Genomic DNA, 20,002 nt, shown 5'->3' with positions numbered 1-20,002 from the left:
AAGCTTTACTCCACTAGAGGGTTCCTGCCAGGTATCATCTTGATCTTCACTATCTGGGACATCCTGCTTTGTTCTGATTTGCAGGAGCTCATGGCTACCATTAAATGGGGACCTTTTCCAAATGGGACATAAAGTAGGGAGACCCTTGGTAATTTCTTTTACTTCCCCATCCACTGGCAGGTGTGTCATCCATCTACCATCACTTGTTGCCCATACAAATTGCACCAGACTCCGAATTGTACTCCTGCTACATCCCACTACAATCCTAGATTCTATCTTACCTTGTTTATGTCTGATCCCTCTGCAACCACAACCAATTCGTAAGGCTACTGCCAATAGTGACCATTGTTTTATCTCCAGGTCATCAGAAGTGCAGTCATAAATCTTATCACATGCCCACCAATCTACTTTATTTGCTTCCCTTCTACTGCTGGTTTCAGTATTCGTTACTGCTGGGTCTGTGTCATTCTTGGGGCCTTCCCATTTAATACACCAGGGAGTGTCTGCCATATATTGGGATTTCTGGAGTATGCTTACAGTCCATGCACTGTCCCAGGGCTCTAGACCTTTCCATTCTTTTTCTTCGCACCTCCATACCACAGTGCTCTCTGTAGCATTCTCTTTAACCTTTTGATAGTGTGGTAACCAGCATTCCCACTTTGCAAGGTCTTCATCCTTAACCCACCATTCTACCAGTTTTCCCAGCTGTCCATGACTTAACTTACAGACCTTTTTCCTCGGGGTTTTCATATAAGCTCTTTCTGTTATTTTCCAGTACTCTTTAAACACAATCCTTGACTCTGGCACTTGTTTACATCTAACTGTTTTGTTCCCTTTTATATCAGGTAAATTTGATGTTATAATTCCCCAACTTATAGGGTCCCCTGCTGCCATTGGTATTGGCAGACAGGCTGTTATTCTACTAGTATTTTGCATTTTGCCAAAGTCTTTAACCAATCCAATCATCACATTTTCAGCCCGAATTGTATTAGGAGCTTCTATTACCTGTGTCTCTGTTTGCACTTCTCTCTTCATCCTAGAATGAAGAGTGGTTGATTGACCTTGTTGCATTCCATATCCCAAAGCAACAGCATTCCCTAATGGTGACATTAGAATCCATAGAATTAACATTAACCACAATATAAGCATGAGCATGAGCATGAGCATAGTTACTAATACCATTAAAAACAGTTACAGATATTTTATCCTCAGCTTCGTTGGTTCCACAGTTTGCACAGCTCATGATTGAACTCCTCAAAGGACCTTCTTCACTCTCGTGTAGTGTATCTAGGGTTCCACTTCAGCCACTTTGACTGCTGTAAAGGTGGTTAGCAGTACCTGATGAGGGCCAGTCCCCCTCTCTTTCAATGATTCTTTCTTCTGGGCTCTGGTGTATGCCTCATTTCCTGGTTTCGATATCATGGACTGGATTCTCGAGAGTCAGTGCTTATTCTACACAAGGACACTTTGGAGCTGAGCTAAAGTTCTCCCAAGAGACAGAACATAATTATACACATCATGATATGTACATTTGCATTAGGGTTAGGAGGTTCATATGGTGTGTGGAAGTCCCAAAATATTCCTAATAATCTACTTACTTCCTGTACCACTGTAGCTATAAAATGTAAACTTCTGTCTGATGATATCCCTAGGGGCACCCCAAATCTAGAAATGATCTCCTGCAGTAACTACTTAACTATTTCTTTTGCTTGATTGGTGCGACAGGGAAGGACTTCTGGCCATCCAGAAAATGTGTCAACCCCTACTAACAGATGTTTGTATCCCCGAGCTCTGGGTAGTTCTGCAAAATCTACCTGCCAATAATTTCTTGGTTCTATTCCTATCTGAATTTTCCCTAACCGTGCCTGTCGTCTAGCCACTGGATTGTTCTTTAAGCATATCTCACACTTTGACATTATTGATTTTGCCATTGTTTGCATCTGTGAGGAGATTAGGTGTTGTTTTACCAATGCTACCAATGCCTCTGCACCCCAGTGACACTCATTATGTCTTATTTGTAAAATTTCTCTCATTACCAAGGGGGGGTACCACTATTTGCCCTTGTGCAGTTACATACCACCCTTCTGAGTTCTTCTGTGCTTCCAGCAGACGTGCTAACCTGTTGTTTTCCACCGTGTACTTTGGCTGGGAAGGCAAATTGAATTGGAATACATTAAATTTTGATGGTATTAGTGCCATTGTTGTCTGTACTTCTCGTGCCACCTGGCGGGCTGTCCAATCTGCTTTTCAATTTCCCTCACAGATTCTGGAGTTACCTGGCTGATGTGCTTTGCAGTGCATAATCGCTACCTGTTCGGGTTTCTGTACTGCACTTATTAATTGCAGGACTGCATCCTGATGTTTGATCCATGTGCCTTGAGAGGATAGCAGTCCCCTCTCCTTCCATAAGGCACTATGTACATGTACTACTCCAAAGGCATATTTTGAGTCAGTCCATATGTTGACTGTCTTTCCTTTGCTCAGTTCTAGGGCTCTGGTTAGTGCGACCAGTTCTGCCCTCTGAGCAGAAGTACTTGGTGGTAATGCTTTTGCCTCCACTACCCTATCAACTGTGGTTACCGCATATCCAGTGTATCTGATTCCATTTTCCATAAAGCTGCTTCCATCTGTGAATAGTTCCCATTCTGGTTGTTCTAGAGGGATGTCTTTCAAGTCTGCTCTTGCTGCATAGGTGTACTCGATTACCTCCACACAGTCATGTTCTAGTGGACCTTCCTCAGCTGTGGTACCTAGAAACAAGGCTGGATTCAAAAGGTTAGTGGTTTTCAGAGTCACGTCATCCTGCTCAGTCAGGGTTACCTGGAATTTCATCATCCTGCTTGGAGAGAGCCAGTGGCCCCCTTTTTGCTCCAAAACCGTGGTTATCATATGCGGCACGAAGACATCTATGTGTCTTTGCATCATGAGCTCCCTGGCTTCTTGTATCAGCAGCACAGTAGCTGCCACTGCCCGTGGACATGAAGGCCATCCAGCACTTACGTTGTCGAGTTGTTTGGAAAAGTAACCCACCGGCCTTTTCCAGCTTCCCAGTTGTTGGGTCAGGACTCCCAGTGCCAGTTGCTGCCTTTCATGTACATACAGCTGAAAGTCTTTGGGTAGATCAGGTAACCCTAGAGCAGGAGCAGTTGTCAGTGCTACCTTCAATTTCTGGAAGGCCTCTCTCTGTGGTTTTCCCCAGGTGAATGACTGCATCTTCTGAGCCTTGTACAAAGATTTCGCAATCAGTCCATAGTCCATGATCCACAGGTGACATCACCCAGTCATCCCAGGGAAAATCCGCAGCTCATGTAGATTCTGGGGTTCTGGAATGGCACAAAGAGCTTGGATACAATTAGTACCTAGTTTTCTTTGCCCTTGTGAGATTTTGCATCCCAAATAGATCACAGTCTGTTGGGCAATTTGTGCTTTTTCTCTGGACACCTTATATCCTCCCATTCCCAATGAATTTAAAATCTCCGTTGTTACCTTTATGCAAGTTGCTTCTTCCTCAGTTGCAATCAAAATTTCATATACATACTGAAGTATTAGGTATTGGTCTCTTGGCACCTGTCCTTTAGTTCAGATTTCCAGTTCCTTCTCCAATTGACTCCCAAATAGGGTGGGGGAGTTCTTGTACTTCATTGGTAATTGAGTCCAGGTGAGCTGGGTCTTTCTTCCACTTTCTGGATGTTCCCACCCAAAGGCAAATAGTTTCCTACTATCTTGGTCAAGGGGTATGCAGAAAAAGGCATATTTTAAATCAATTACAGTAAACCATTTGTATGTCTCTTTCACAGATGCTAGCAATGTATAAGGATTAGCAACTACTAGATGAATGTCTTTTTAGTTATCTCATTTATGCCCCTTAAATCTTGTACAAGTCTATACTCACCATTAGATTTCTTTACTGGGAATATTGCAGTATTGTATTTTAATTCACATTCTTCTAGAATTTGGTACTTTAGGAATTTATCAATGATTTTTGCTATTCCCTGTCGTGCTTCTGTCTTGATAGGATATTGTTTAATTTGCATGGCACTTGTTCCTTCCTTCAATTCTACCTGTATTGGCTGTGCCAATTTAGATTTCCTTAGTATATCCATTTCCCACACAGAGGGAATCACTGCTGCTTCTACTTCTTTAGGAATATTGGGAATTGGTTTCTCTTTTACCATTAAAATCTTTCCTGCTTCAGACTCAGATATCCTCATTACAAGTTCACCATTCTCAAAAGTAATCACTGCCTCTAGAGCTGCCAGAAAATCACACCCCAAGAGCAGAGCTGAACACCCAGGTATATATAAAAATTCATGTGTTAAAGTTTTATTTCCAAAGCTTAGATCTAGAGGTTGCAGGAATGGCCGTATCTCCTCCTTCCCTGTGGCTCCAATAATTACAATCAATTTCCCCCCAATCTGCCTTTCTACATAATTTAATATGGAATATCTACAAGAAAAGTGACATCTTTCCCTTCTAAGCGCAGAGTGACCATCTGTTCCTTTGATCCTGGCTTCCCCTCACAGATCCATGACTCTGGCCATGCTATCCAATTGAGGCTGAACATACTGACTAAACCAGTTTGGGCACTCTCACTTTCAATGTCCTTCTAATTTATTTATTCTTAATACTCCACAGCCTCTGCCAAAACCACCTCTATTACTGTCCCGACCGGTTCTGCCACCACGTCATCGCCACCTCTAAAAGCTTGTCCAAACGTCTTAACTTTCCGCTTTCCAGTTTCTGTAACTTTTCCTAATGTCCTCCTGTGATTGGTCTAGAAAAATAAAGGCGAGCTGAATCCTTGCTTGCTCACTATCTATCTGAAGACCAGTATATTTCCTGGTTGCATCTGAGCTATCCTCTCCACTATCACTGCTTTCCGTTCTGTCCCTTCTGCATCTCCCTCCCCTTCATCCCCGCCCCACAGTCAAATCCTGATCATCAGGGATAGAAACAGTGGGCAACTCTGGCAGAGGAGGATTGGGGATAGGGGACAGGAGCCGATGACATAGGCATAGGTGGGAGAGGAGGGTCGGTAGAGGGATAAATCTTTGAGCAAGCGTCAGCAGATAAGGGGGTAGCCAGGAAAAGCATTTTGGATAGGTGCAAGCAGGGGAGAGGAAACAGAATCTGGTGGGGTGAGAGTAAGTGGAGTGGAACTTAATGCTGAGGGAGCGTTGGTAGGGGCAGTGGGTCCTACAAATAAATCAGCTTCCAAATCATCTCCCCCCTTTTTTCCCAAAACCAGGTGTTCTACACAACACTTAACTTGGACGCAAGCCAAACAATGATTATTTTCTAAGACCAGTGCTTGTATTCTACATTCCACCAACCTTGCCTGTTTCTCTTTTAAATAAAAGAAAAGATCTACGTATGGCAATTCATCAAGTTTTGATTCTCGTTTACAATTTGTCATCAGTTCTGATATAAGTTCCGATTGTAAAGACCCATTTTCCGGCCATCTCTGGTTATCAGGCAAAATGTACTCAGGCCACCACACAGTACAATAATCAATCAACTTATCCTTATGTAACTCTTGACCAAAGTTTCCTTCCTTCCAATGTGCCAACAAACAACACAATGGAGAAGCATGTGGGATGGGGGCATTGCCGCCCAAAACCCTTTTAATCCTCTTAGCTTCTCCATTATAACTACATAAAACCACCACCGCCGAACCTGCAATGCTTTCGCAATTGACTGACGGACGGCTGCCTAGGCAATACCAGGAATTCCTTAGCCCAACCACGCGCAGCTTTCACCGCGTCTAACAGGCAGGCACCCATACCAAACCAAATAATAAAGCCCCTTACCTCTTTCCCAGGGGACGTTGTGAGCGGCGGGGGGTCCCGGCGCGATGGGCTCCCCGAGAATCCCTCGGTGCCAGCTGGAGCATGATCGGGTTGGGAGGTCCTCAGCAGCACTCACATGGTCCCATCTTGGGTCGCCAAAATGTTAGCCGAGGAAAGAACACACAATCGCGAAATTGTATGCGGTGCTTTATTTCAGAGCTCTGGAAGCCGGGGGTCCAGATCCAGATCTCGGCTTGTCCAACATGCTTTATGGTTACAATTTTATACCTTTCTTGTTACATAAGGATTCGTGTTAATCATTAAACCCCATTGTTCCATTGATTCCATCCCGAGGAACAATAGTCTGTGTGATTCTTGCTCAAGATTCTGGTTAGAGAAAATAATCATATTTAGTTACCAAACTGATGTTACAATTGACAATTCTGGCATGCGTCCTGCTAATGATTATATCGGTACAGATCCTCCTGACCTAACTTTATTCTTTAGGGCCTACGCATTCTACCAAGGTTCCCCCTTTCTCTCCCCCTACCACCTGTGCAAAGTTATGCTTTATACTTCATTTAATTAAAACAATAGCATGGAATAACATCCTGGTCACAAGTGGAGCCGATCCCTGTTTTTGGGCCCTTGCTATTTTAGAAATCAATTTAACCCTGTGTTATCATTTGCATTTATTTTATTTTATTTTTACCTTTTTACCTTTCTTCTTATTAAATTATATCTCTGACTTGGAGCCTCTCATTTGTTTTGCTTTCAAACCACAACATTTTTTGGGCCCCAAAGTGCGGCAGAGGCACTGAGAAAAGTCAGAACTACAGTTTTGTATTTGAGAAGACACATGTTTGCTATGATGCTCAACATGCTTACATGTGTCTTATATCTATCTCTCTATATTTTTCCACACATGAGGCACTATCTGCCGGTCTTAATGCTCCTGCATAGACCAGGGTATGGTACTAAAATTGCCTTATTGGTCTATTATGTCCATTGCTTGATAAACTCCGAGGCAATGAACAGCATTCAGAATATATACCCAGTTTTGGATTCGTATCCTGGTCTAGGATGCTACATCTGGGGCCTCAACAATCTCACTCAGCCCCTGTGGGGAGGAGTAAAGAATGATTTTTTCCAGCTTTTCAGGCATCACAGAGCAGTTTTTGAAAATATTGAGTACCCTCTGGATGCCAAGGACAGTATTATGTTATTGTTACTCCTGCTTTGTATTCTCTGCACAGCCCTTTGTTTTTTCTGCACCATGCTTAGGATCAAAACACTACCTGGTGTGATACAGTGTGTTCTTAAGGAAGAGGAAGAGGGAAAGAGAAGTAAAACAACAGCATCAGCATCTACACAGACCATCGCAGAGGAGAAAGAAGCCAAAAGTGAATCAACAGTGTCCATGTCTACACAGACCGACACATAGGAGAAAGGAACCAAAGGTCCTGTCATCATCTCCACACAAACTGTCACTGAACTGGAACCACCTAAACCAGTAGCAGTTGCCACCACTCAGAAAAAGAAGTCAAGGAGCAAATCAGTCTGCGTAGTGACTGACGAGGATGCAGCAGGACCTTCGCAGCCAGCAGAGGAGACAGAGATAGAGATCATCACTCGCTCTCTATCCCTGGGTGAGTTGCGTGACCTGCGAAAGGAATTCACCTGCCAGACCAACGAGTCCATCCTGGCCTGGCTGCTCCGCATCTGGGACGCTGCAGCCAATGACACCATTCTGGATGGAATTGAGGCCAGGCAACTGAGATCGCTGTCCCGGGATGTGGTCATTGACCAGGGGATTGGGAAAACCCAAGAACCTCTCAGCCTCTGGCAGCGACTGCTGACAAGTGTGAAAGACAGATACCTTTGTAAAGAAGACCTCCAAGTGCACCAAGGCAAATGGAGCACAATAGAACAAGATATCCAACGCCTGAGGGAATTGGCTGTGCTGGAGATCATTTTTTCAGAAGACGAGAGATTTCCTAAAAACCCAGATGATGTCCAGTGCACATCACAGATGTGGTTGAGAATTGCACGGCTTGGACCAAAGATGCACTCACGTTACTTGGCAACACTGCAATGGAGGGAAGGTGAGGACAAGGTGGGTGTCCTGGCTAATAAATTAAGAATTTATGAGGACACTGTCGCCTCAGTTCGCACCCATGTCTCATCTGCGGAAACAAGACTGGCGGAGCAAGTCCGGAGCTTGATTGAAGAAGGCCATCAGAAATTAAAAGAACTTAAGGAAGAAATTTACCATATCTCACCAGAGCTGACGAGAGTCTCTGCCATTAGGAGCAGGTGTCCCCCAGCCAGGGAGAGAGGATACACACCACGGGGTAACCTCTGGTCTTTTCTTAGAGAGCATGGAGAAGACATGAAGAAGTGGGATGGAAAACCCACTTCCGCTTTAGCAGCCCGGGTACGTGAACTGAAAAGAGGAACACCTACCACAAGAAGCCCATCTAGAATCAAGGCTGCCCCAGTCTCTCAGAACTCCAGACGGTACAGGAATGATGATATGACTGATCCTCTGGAAGGGACCTCAGAAACATACGTACAGGAGGAGAACAATGTATGCCATGACCAGGAATAGGAGTGCCCTGCCTCTAGCCAGGAAGAGGAAAGGGATAATCGGATCTACTGGACTGTGTGGATCCGATGGCCTGGCACATCTGACCCACAAGAATATACGGCGTTGGTTGACACTGGGGCCCAATGTACCATGATGCCATCAAGGTATGTAGGAACAGAATCCATCTCTATTTCTGGGGTGACAGGAGGGTCCCAGGAACTGACTGTATTAGAGGCTGAAGTGAGTTTAACTGGGAACGAGTGGCAGAAACACCCCATCGCAACTGGTCCAGAGGCCCCATGCATTCTCGGCATAGACTATCTCAGGAATGGATATTTTAAAGACCCGAAAGGATATCGTTGGGCTTTTGGAATAGCTGCAGTTGAGAAAGAAAACATCAGACAGTTGAATACTTTGCCTGGTCTCTCAGATGACCCCTCTGCTGTGGGACTGCTCAGAGTCGAAGAACAACAGGTACCAACTGCCACAACAACAGTACACCGCCGCCAATACCGCACTGACAGAGACTCTGTGATTCCCATACATGAGATGATTCGTAAACTGGAGAGCCAAGGGGTGGTCAGTAAGACTCATTCACCTTTCAACAGCCCAATATGGCCTGTGCGTAAGTCCAGTGGAGAATGGAGACTGACGGTGGATTACCGTGCTTTGAATGAAGTCACGCCACCACTGAGCGCTACTCTGCCAGACATGTTAGAGCTTCAATATGAGCTGGAGTCCAAGGCAGCAAAGTGGTATGCGACCATTGACATTGCCAATGCCTTCTTCTCCATTCCTTTGGCAGCACAGTGCAGGCCCCAGTTTGCTTTCACCTGGAGGGGCGTGCAGTACACCTGGAACCGACTGCCCCAGGGGTGGAAACACAGCCCCACCATCTGCCATGGGCTGATCCAGGCTGCACTGGAGAAAGGTGAGGCTCTAGAACATCTGCAGTACATCGACGACATCATTGTATGGGGGAACGCCCCAGGGGAGGTCTTTGAGAAAGGAGAGAAGATTATCCAAATTCTGTTGAAAGCTGGTTTTGCCATTAAACCAAGTAAGGTTAAGGGACCGGCTCAAGAAATCCAGTTCCTGGGAGTCAAGTGGCAAGATGGACGTCGCCAAATCCCCACAGAGATAATAAACAAGATCACTGCCATGTCCCCACCTACCAACAAGAAGGAAACACAAGCTTTCCTAGGTGCCATAGGCTTCTGGAGGATGCACATTCCTGAGTACAATCAGATCGTGAGCCCTCTCTATCTGGTTACCCGCAAGAAGAATGATTTCCACTGGGGCCCTGAACAGCAACAAGCCTTTGTTCAGATCAAACAAGAGATTGCTCACGCAGTAGCCCTTGGCCCAGTCAGGACGGGACCAGATGTGAAGAATGTGCTTTACTCTGCAGCCGGGAACAACGGTCTGTCCTGGAGCCTGTGGCAGAAGGTGCCTGGGGAGACTCGAGGCCGACCATTGGGATTCTGGAGCCGAAGTTACAGAGGCTCCGAAGCCAACTACACTCCCACAGAGAAGGAGATCTTGGCCGCCTATGAAGGAGTTCAAGCTGCCTCAGAAGTGATTGGCACTGAAACACAGCTGCTTCTGGTACCCCGATTACCAGTGCTGGGGTGGATGTTTAAGGGAAGGGTTCCCTCCACGCATCACGCCACTGACACCACATGGAGCAAATGGATTGCTCTCATCACACAGCGCACCCGTATTGGAAACCCAAATCACCCTGGGATTCTGGAAGTTATAACAAACTGGCCAGAAGGTGAGAATTTTGGATTATCGTCGGAAGAAGAAGAAAAGCAAGTAATGCGTGCCGAGGAAGCCCCACCATACAATGAGCTACCGGAGACTGAAAGACAATATGCTCTCTTCACTGATCGCTCCTGTCAAATTGTAGGTGCTAACCAGAAATGGAAAGCTGCAGTTTAGAGCCCCACATGACAAGTTGCACAGGCTACCGAGGAACAAGGTGGGTCAAGTCAGGTTGCAGAGTTTAAAGCTGTCCAGCTGGCTTTGGATATTGCTGAATGAGAGAAATGGCCGAGGCTCTATCTCTACACTGACTCATGGATGGTAGCTAATCCTCTGTGGGGATGGCTGAATCGCTGGAAAAAGGCCAACTGGCAGCGCAGAGGAAAACCCATCTGGGCCGCTGACATTTGGCAGGACATCGCTGCCCGAGTAGAGAGAATGATCGTGAAAGTTCGACATGTGGACACACACGTACCCAAGAGCCGGGCTAATGAGGAGCATCACAACAATGAGCAGGTGGACAAAGCTGCCAAGGTGAAAGTATCACAGGTGGATCTGGACTGGCAGCACAAGGGAGAACTGTTCTTAGCTCGTTGGGCCCATGATGCCTCTGGTCATCAAGGAAGAGATGCGACATACCGATGGGCCCGTGACCGAGGGGTGGACCTTACTATGGACAGCATCTCACAGGTCATCCACAACTGTGAGACCTGTGCTGCAATCAAACAGGCCAAGCGAGTGAAGCCTCTGTGGTATGGTGGACGATGGCTGAAGTACAGGTATGGGGAAGCCTGGCAAATTGACTACATCACCCTTCCCCAAACCCGCCAAGGAAAGCGCTACGTGCTGACCATGGTGGAAGCCACCACTGGATGGCTGGAAATCTACCCTGTGCCTCATGCCACTGCCCAGAACACCATCCTGGGCCTGAAAAAACAAGTCCTGTGGAGACACGGCACCCCTGAGAGAATTGAGTCAGACAATGGGACCCATTTCAAAAACAGCCTTATAAACACCTAGGCCAGAGAACATGGTATTGAATGGATATATCACATTCCTTATCACACACCAGCTGCTGGAAAAGTTGAACGGTGCAATGGACTACTAAAGACTCCCTGAAGGCACTTGGCGGGGGGACCTTCAAGAATTGGGAAATGAACTTAGCCAAAGCTACCTGGATGGTCAATACCCGAGGGTGTATTAATCGAGGTGGTCCTGCCCAGTCTGAACCCTTGCACACAGTGGATGGAGATAAAGTCCCTGCAGTACATATGAAAGGCATTTTAGGGAAGACTGTTTGGATTAATCCTGCCTCAGGAAAAGGCAGACCCATCCGTGGAATTGTCTTTGCTCAAGGACCTGGTCACACCTGGTGGGTAATGTAGAAAGATGGGGAAACCCATTGTGTACCACAGGGAGACTTAATTTTAAGTGAGAACAGTGTGTAACATTTTATTCTCTATGTGTATGCATATCTTTGTAAGAATGTATTGATTTGGATAGGATGTAGATGGTAATAGAATAAGGGGTGGATTATGTCCTGGGTTGCAGTGTAGGATGTACACAAAGTATTTATTCTATCACCATCTTCATGAACTGTTGAAACCAGGTGGGCTAGTGTTTTCCCAAGCCCCTGCCTTTGAGGTGTCTTCTGCTAATGGCCCATCAACGCCTGGCCCATGAGTCACAGGTAACTCCCTCCAGGGGTTATCTCTGTTTAATGGGCCATCAAGGACCCACTTCACAACTTGTCATCCCATTGTGAGATGCTCTGCCCAGGGGAAGGAGCCAAGCATTCTCACCTGGATATAAGCTGGTATGTGGGACAGTGCAAGCAGCACTTACCTACTGGATTCCCAGAGGACCAGAGCTACCAGACCTTTCTACAGGATCACTGCTTCAGGAAGACCACCTCACCTGGACTGCTTCCACCATCCTGCTCAGGTTGTATTCTGACTCTGTCAGTGATCCTTTGTGTTATTGCATTTATTTTATTTTATTTTTACCTTTTTACCTTTCTTCTTATTAAATTATATCTCTGACTTGGAGCCTCTCATTAGTTTTGCTTTCAAACCACAACAAAAGGTTAAAAACTTTAAGCCATCACTATAAGCAATTAGAAAAACAAAATAGTGACTGGGGTCTGCCTGCTTCTAATCAGAATCTGTTCATAGACTTAATGCAGGAGATTGCAACTGAACTAGGTTTGTCTAATTGTTGGATTTGTGGTGGACTTAAGTCAGCTGAAAAGTGGCCATCAAAACGTGAGAGTTTGTGTCCAGAACAACTGCTAAAATGGGATAGCGATCAAATTTCCAAAACAATGCAGAGACCAGAAGGGTGGATTATAGATCAGAAAATAATTGAGATTATTTGTATTAATAGAGAAGGGAGAGAATATACTGAAGTAGTAGGGTACACTCCCTGTATATCCACTTTAGCAATGAATTCAAATAACAAAACCAAAATTTGGCAACCTGAACCCCTGACGAGATATTGGAGTCAGATAAAAAAGGAAGGTTGTGAGTGGATTGACTCAATTGGATTGTGCTGGCATAAAAGCTCTAGAGCTAACCCTTACCAATCTTTGGAAAATTTAAGAGCTTTCTGGAAGGACCCTGGGAATGTGAATATAAAGTCAAAGGCTCCAGATGGAATATACTGGATCTGTGTTAAGAAAGCTTATAGTGAGTTACTCCGCAGGTGGAAAGGATCTTTTACTTTGGGAACGATCAGGCCTTTCTTCTTTCCACTACCCAGGTGAGAGAGTCATTTATTGGGAGCCCCCCTTTATGAGACATTAAACAGGAAGAAAAGAGAATTGAAGAAAGAACTTCCCACAGCAGGAAGGAGTCAAAGGTGGGGGGAGGAAGAATGGCCAGCAGAAAGAATAATAGAATATTATGGCCCAGCAACTTGGGCCCATGATGGGAGTTGGGGATGTAGGACCCCAATCTACCTGTTGAATACATTAATAAGACTTAAGTCTGTTGTAGAAATTGTATCAAACCACACATCAGATGCTCTTGCATTATTAGCCAGACAACATTCCCAAATGTGGGCCTATGTGTATCAAAACTGCATAACATTAGACTACCTGTTAGCTGAAGAGGGAGGTGTGTGTGGAAATTCAATGAGTCTGAGTGCTGCATGGAAATTGACGATTATGGAGAAACGATGAGGAATCTGTGTCAGAGTATGTCCAAGGATGTGATATGCCTCACAAGTGTCTCCGATGATTGAGGACTGAGACCCCAGACTCTGAAGGGAGCCCCTGACCTGGCTGAGGTGGAACATCAAGTCTCAGAGGACTGGCGTGCATCTCCATGAGAACGGAGTGCGAGAACAATGGAACTGGTCACAGTAACTGAGTCGAGGCTGCCTGTCCAAACTGGTCTGTCCATAGCAGAGGTACAGTTTGCAGTTTGTTCCTGAGCATCCAACCTCAACACAGGTTGTTCCTGCCTTGGTTCTGTGCCCTTCGCTTTGGTGCCCACTTTAACCAACCTATAAAAACTCTGGAGACCCCCACTCACTTTTATGATCACCTTAATGGAGAAGATCATGTCTATGGGCATCTCTAGGCCTCGAGAACTCGTCCCTCCACATTGGTAGCTATAATCCCCTTCCCCTCTTTTTCTCTTTTTCTCTTTTTCTTACTATTCTTTATTTTCTCTCTCCACTATCACATTTGTTGGCACTGAATAAAGGTGCATTTTTGATTGAGCAAACTGAGTTGTCCCCCGCTGTGTCTTTTGCGCTCTGAGATCCTTAAAATGAACCATCAGGTTCCCCACATATATTTGTGGATCCTGACACAAGGCCCTGTGGAACCAAAGAGACCATGGTGACACTACAGAACCTCGTGGAACTACGGGTCCATTGTGACACAGCAGGGCCACAGAACCAAGGAGTCCATTGTGACACTACAGAACCTCATGGAATCAAGGTGTCCCTGTTACACTTCTGAACCTCATGGAACAAAGGGTCCCTTGTGACACTGTGGAACCAAGGAGACTGTTGTTGGCAGTGGTAAAGCTCATGGAACCAAAAGTCCATTGTGACATTGTGGGGGCTTATGGAACACTGGAGCCCATTGTGACACTTCAGGACCCACTGGAACCAAGGGGCCATTGTGACACTGCAGGACCTTGTATAACCAAGGGGTCACTGTAGCACAGCAGCGCCTGATGGAATCAAGGGGATCACAGTGACACTGTGGGGCTCCATGAGACCACGGGGACATTGTGACTCTGTGGAACCAAGGATACCGTTGTTACATGATGGGGCATCATGGAACCAAGGAGGCCATTGTGAACCAGCAGGGAACCTGCTGAGACTATGGTGACACTTGAAGGCCTTGTGACACCAAAGGGCCATTGTGGAACTGCAGGGCCTTGTGGAACCAATGAGACCATTGTGACATTGCACAGCCTCATGAGACCAAGGGGCCATTGTGACAGTGTGTGACACCATGGAACCAGTGAGACCACTGTGACACTGCAGGGCTCCATGGAACTAAGAACTCATGTAACAGTGAGGGGGTCAATGGAATCAAGGGGCCATTCCTCATGGAACCGAGGTGGCCTTGTGACACTGTGGGGCCTCATGGAATCCTGGAGACCATTATGACACTTTGAGGCTTTGTTGAATCAAGGGGCTCTGCAGAGCCTTGTGGAACCAAGGAGCTCATTGTGACACTGCAGGGCCTCATGGAAGCAAAGAGACCATTCTGGCACTTTGAGTTCCTATGGAACCAAGGTGCCATTGTGACACCACAGGGCTTCATTGAACTGAGGCAACCACTGTGACACTGCCAGTCACGATGGTTGGAAGGGACCACTGTGACACTACAGGTTCCCATGGAAGCAAGGGGCCAGTGGGACACAGCCAGGCCTTGTGGAACTCAGGAGCTGTTGTGATCCTGGGGAGCCCAAAAAACCAAGGGGCCATTGTGGCACTCTGTGGCCTCATGGAACCAATGGGACATTGTGTCATTGTGCAGTCCCATGGAAACAAGGAAACCATTTTGACACTGCAAGGCCTCATGGAAGCCAGAGGCCTTCTGACACTGTGGAACCAAGGAGATCATTGTGATATTGCTGGGCCCTATGGGAACAAAGTTCTGTTGTGATACTATGGGGTCCCATGGAACCAAGAGGAAATTGTGATGCTGCAAGAGCCCCAAGGATCCAAGAACATGGAAAAGGTCTGGCTGACTTGGCCTCTGGGGGCTGACTGACTGGTCCAGCTGACCATGGCATGTTGAGAGCTGCTTCCCATCTCCTGAAACTCTGGAGATCTGTGCCTTCCTTCCTGTGGGAAAAAGGTGTCCTTCTCCTCCAGGGATTCATGATCAAAACTGGGATTCGCCTCCAAATTTGATTATATCTCAGGATTGTTCCTGTATGAAACCTGCCAGGACAGACAGCTCTGCTTGGCCTTGTCCTCTAGGGCCACATCTCATCTGCCTCCAAAACACTGGGTGGGCTGTGCTTTTCTCTCTGTGGAAAAAAACACATTTCAAGTCCAGGTGCCCATGGCACAAATTGAGAATCTACCTCCAAAATTCTCTATATCCAAAGATAGCTCCCAGACAGTAGCTGCCAGGACTGTCTAGGTTCTCTTGGCTTCCTGATGGCCAGATCTCATCTGCCTTTGAAACACTGAGGCTCTGTACTTTTTTTCCCATGGAAAACTGTCCTTTGTGTCCAGATGCCTCCCAAATTCCACCTATCTAAGGATTGCTCCCAGACAAAAGCAGCCAAGACAAACAGGTCTGGCTGTCACTGGCCACCTTGGGGCTGAATCTCATCAGCCTTTGAAACACTGGAGGCCTGCCCTTTCCTTCCTGTGGAGAAGAATTGTCATTCTGGCCAGACACCCAGAGCTGAAATGGAATTTCACCTCCAAAACTCCCCATATATCCAAGGCTGGCTTTCAAAAAAATGCTGCAAGCACACACAGGTCTGGCTTGCTTTGGCATCAGGTAAGTGCCTCTCATCTGCCTCCAAAACTCTGGGATCCTGTGGTTTCTCTCCTATAGAAAAGAACTGTCCTTCTTGTCCGGGTGCCCATGGCCGCAAGCACATAATCACTATATAGGGACAAAGGAGCTCTGTGTTTAGTGGAGTGGAGACTGAGGACAAGATCCCTGGGAGTGCTTGAAGGGTGGTTTCAAGAGCTGGTGGATCCATTTGACATAGAAGACAACAACCAGAAAAGAAAAAATTAATGGCCAAGGCCACCTTGGAAGGCCCAGGTTGGGAAAAAGAGGGAAAAGGATTTCTCTCCCAGGGCAGGGCCGTGGTGCAACACTTCCCCCAGCAGGAGTCTGGAGCAGCCCAAGGCTCTGTGTGGCCAGGCAGAGGCAGGCAGGAGGCAGAGCTGTCAGCAAAGGAAGGGCCCAGCCAGGTGGGGCAGCCGGGGGATGACGACAGCCTGCAGGGACAGAGGCGCAGGGCAGAGACACCGTAGGACAGCCTGGGCTGCACAGGGCACAGGGATGGGCAGCAGCTGCAAGGCCCTGACACAGCCAACTCCTGCAGCACTTGGGCCATGGCTGCTGGGCCTGGGCCTGAGCCATGAGCAGGAGACAAGTGACCCTTGCAGCCCTGGGGCCTCATTGCCTCCTTGGCCCTGCTCAGCAGCCTGGCAGGGGCCGCCCCATGGTGCTGCCCTTGGCATTGCACATCCCCACATCCCAGTGGCCTGGGAAGAGCCCTGAGCACTGAGGGAGGGACAGGATGTGCCTTGGCAGGGCCTGGGGCTCCAGCCTTGGCCCTTGGCATTCCTGAAATACATCCGGGTTTGCTCAGCATCAGAGACTCCTTTGCCTTGTTTGTCCCCACCTGTCATCACTGCCTGCAGTGTTCTGCTCTAACTGGAACCTGGGAACACTTTCTCAGTTGTGTCCCTCAGTGGGACCCATTAAATCTTCAAGAAAATTTGGAGTTAATTTTAACTTTTAATTCTTGAGAGATTTGTTTAATTGGTGCTCAGAGACTGAAGTTCAGGGACTCAGGACTAACCCTCCAAGTGGGTTATTAAAGTCCTTGTGCTGTGTCTGTGCTGCTGAGCTGGGCTGGGCTCCTGACAGAGAGGCAGCTCCTGGCAAACAAGAAGAGCTTCAAAAAGACATTTCTGCTGAGGAGCAGCTCCTCTTCCAGCCCAGAAGGGCTGAGGGCACTGCCTACAGGTACCTGAAATAGGGAAGCAGACAGAAGCTTAAAGAAACTGGAAGGACAATTCTGAGATTATTCATGGAGAAATCTTCACCACTTCTAACAGACTCCAGCTGCAGGGATCTCCTAAAGCTGACCCAGGACAGGACTGACAGCACTGTAAGGATGGCTCTGCTGCCCTTTCTGCTTTGGGGGAGGATGTGCTCCAGAGCGGGGCTGCCCTGGGCACCGTCAGAGGGACAGGGCAGGACGGCTCCTGCTGCCAGGGACGGCTGCAGGGGCTGAGGCTGGGGCTGCAGCCAGGGCTGCCCAGGGCTGTGGTGCAGAGCAGGTGCTGCAGCCCTGATGGCTCTTGGCCAGGCCAGGGGATCTGCCACCTGCCAGGGGCAGCTCTCAGCCTGCCTGGGAGCTCCCCATGGACTGTGGGGAGAAGTTGGAGGTGGAAGGAGCGACTCCCATCAGGGCAGATTCCTCCTGCTGTGGAGATGGTGCTGCATGGCCAGGGCTGCTCTCAGGTTTCTCCTAAAGGAAAGGGAAAGGAGCTGTCAGGGTTGTCTGTGTCACTGAGACTCCTGCACTGTCACCCTGGGGATCAGCAGATCTGCCTCAGATCTCCCTCAGAAAGTGCCTCCTTACACTCCTCTACCTTCAGACAGTACCAGAAGCACCTTGGCTTGCAGCATTTCTGTTTGTCTGAGCTGCCCTTAAGGCCCTGCTGCCAGGGAGATGCCCCTGGGCAGTGGCCTGTGCTGGGAGGGGTGTGCAGGGCAGAGCTGAGCCCTCAGGGCTGGGCCGGGCTCTGGGAGCACTGGCAGGGACAAGGCTTGGATAGAGAGAAACAACTCCCTGTAGGCACATTTCCAGGCAGCAGAGAGCCAGATCAATGTTGCTATTTGTTCTTGTCCAGATGCATAGAGGAAAAGAAGGGTTTAGAGAAATCAATTTTGGACCCTTCAAAAAGACTACTTTTTTTCAAGAAATTTTTTATCGTGATCACCCTGAAATAGAGGGAGGTGTAAAAAGCAAAGGGGACCTGTGTGAAACTAAATTTCTGACTGCACTGGGGTACAGGGAGCTGTTTTTCCTTTGGGCTACTCAGTGTTCACACTAAGAGTAGTGATTAAGATGAAGTAATAATTCAGCAGGAGCAGAAACCCAAAGTGAATAAAGTTTAACAAAGTTCCCTCAAGGGAACAGAAGTCATTTTTCGGGGATTCCAAGTACAATAGAAAGGATTGACTAAAACAATATGGTCCCAGCTTGTCCATGTCTTCTTTCAACAGCCCACCATGCTCAGAGTGAAGAAATGTCCAACAGCAGCTCCATCAGCCACTTCCTCCTGCTGCCATTGGCAGACACAAGGCAGCTGCAGCTCCTGCACTTCTGCCTCTTCCTGGGCATCTCCCTGGCTGCCCTCCTGGGCAACGGCCTCGTCATCAGCGCCGTGGCCTGCGGCCACCACCTGCACAGCCCCATGTTCTTCTTCCTGCTCCACCTGGCCCTCACCGACCTGGGCTCCATCCTCACCACTGTCCCCAAGGCCATGCACAATTCCCTCTGGGACATCAGGAACATCTCCTACTCAGGGTGTGCTGCACAGGTTTTTCTGATTTTCTTCTTCCTGGGGTCAGAGTATTTCCTGCTGATCATCATGTGCTATGACCGCTACGTGTCCATCTGCAAACCCCTGCACTACGGGACCCTCCTGGGCAGCAGAGCTTGTGCCCACATGGCAGCAGCTGCCTGGGCCAGTGCCTTTCTCAATGCTCTGCTGCACACAGCCAATACATTTTCCCTACCCCTGTGCCATGGCAATGCCCTGGGCCAGTTCTTCTGTGAAATCCCACACATCCTTAAGCTTTCCTGCTCCAAATCCTACCTCAGTGAACTTGGGCTTCTTGCTGTTAGTATCTGTTTAGCTTTTTGCTGTTTTGTGTTCATTGTTTTCTCCTATGTGCAGATCTTCAGGGCTGTGCTGAGGATCCCCTCTGAGCAGGGACGGCACAAAGCCTTTTCCACCTGCCTGCCTCACCTGGCCGTTGTGTCCCTGTTCCTCAGCACTATCATATTTGCCTACCTGAAGCCCCCCTCCATCTCCTCCCCATCCCTGGATCTGGCCCTGTCAGTTCTGTACTCAGTGGTGCCTCCAGCCCTGAACCCCCTGATCTACAGCCTGAGGAACCAGGAGCTCAAGGCTGCAGTGTGGAAACTGATCACTGGACAACTGCAGAAACACTAAACTGCTGGCCAGTTTCTGCAAATCATTTGAAATAAAAATCATCTTTGATATCACTTGTTGCTTTGGTTGTCGGGGTTTTTCTTTTTTTCCATTTTCACTGATGTTCACAAAGCAACGACATTTTTTGTGCCCTTTCTTGTTTGTTTCTGTCCACCTTTGCTGTGGCCCCAGTCTGCGTCAATGAGGGGCTGGGATCTCAGTAGTTTTAAATGAAATAAAGGATCTTCCAGTAAGGTTTTCAACAGAGATTCTCCTTTGTTACCTTCTCTTGTGCTTCAGCAGCAATGTCTGTGTGCAGAGCTGGGGGCAGATCAGGGCTGGCACAGCAGCTGTGCCCAGGAGCAGCAGCCCTTGGTGTTGCCAGTGCTGCTCCCGTGGCCCTGCCCCACTGCCCTCCTGGCCCTGGTGTTGCTGTAGGGCCTGAGGGCTCTCG

General features: G+C 47.7%; 3 protein-coding genes across 4 annotated transcripts in view; all 3 read left to right on the top strand.

The window, feature by feature from the left end:
* LOC310920625 (olfactory receptor 14J1-like) overlaps positions 1 to 20,002 on the top strand; it is a gene marked incomplete at its 3' end in the record, with an annotated part of 175,607 nt that overhangs the window by 32,616 nt on the left and 122,989 nt on the right. The gene's annotated exons all lie outside the window — the stretch shown is intronic.
* LOC310920622 (olfactory receptor 14A16-like) overlaps positions 12,005 to 20,002 on the top strand; it is a gene marked incomplete at its 3' end in the record, with an annotated part of 597,990 nt that continues 589,992 nt past the window's right edge. Inside the window, exon 1 of one of the 2 annotated variants that reach the window (XM_083880688.1) lies at positions 12,005 to 12,090. The remainder of the gene's footprint in view (positions 12,091 to 20,002) is intronic. The other variant, XM_083880686.1, reaches the window with a different exon arrangement.
* Positions 18,637 to 19,569, top strand: LOC310920594 (olfactory receptor 14J1-like; the record flags this gene model as incomplete). The annotated part of the gene is made up of 1 exon (XM_083880650.1): positions 18,637 to 19,569. The coding sequence occupies one exon, from the start codon at positions 18,637 to 18,639 to the stop codon at positions 19,567 to 19,569; it is 933 nt and encodes a 310-aa protein (XP_083736776.1).

The sequence above is a fragment of the Zosterops lateralis genome (genome assembly GCF_965231275.1).
Source record: "Zosterops lateralis genome assembly, chromosome: 31".
NCBI classification, from domain to species: domain Eukaryota; kingdom Metazoa; phylum Chordata; class Aves; order Passeriformes; family Zosteropidae; genus Zosterops; species Zosterops lateralis.
The sequence above is the reverse complement of the archived record's forward strand: the minus strand, read 5'-3'. Positions and strand labels throughout refer to the sequence as shown.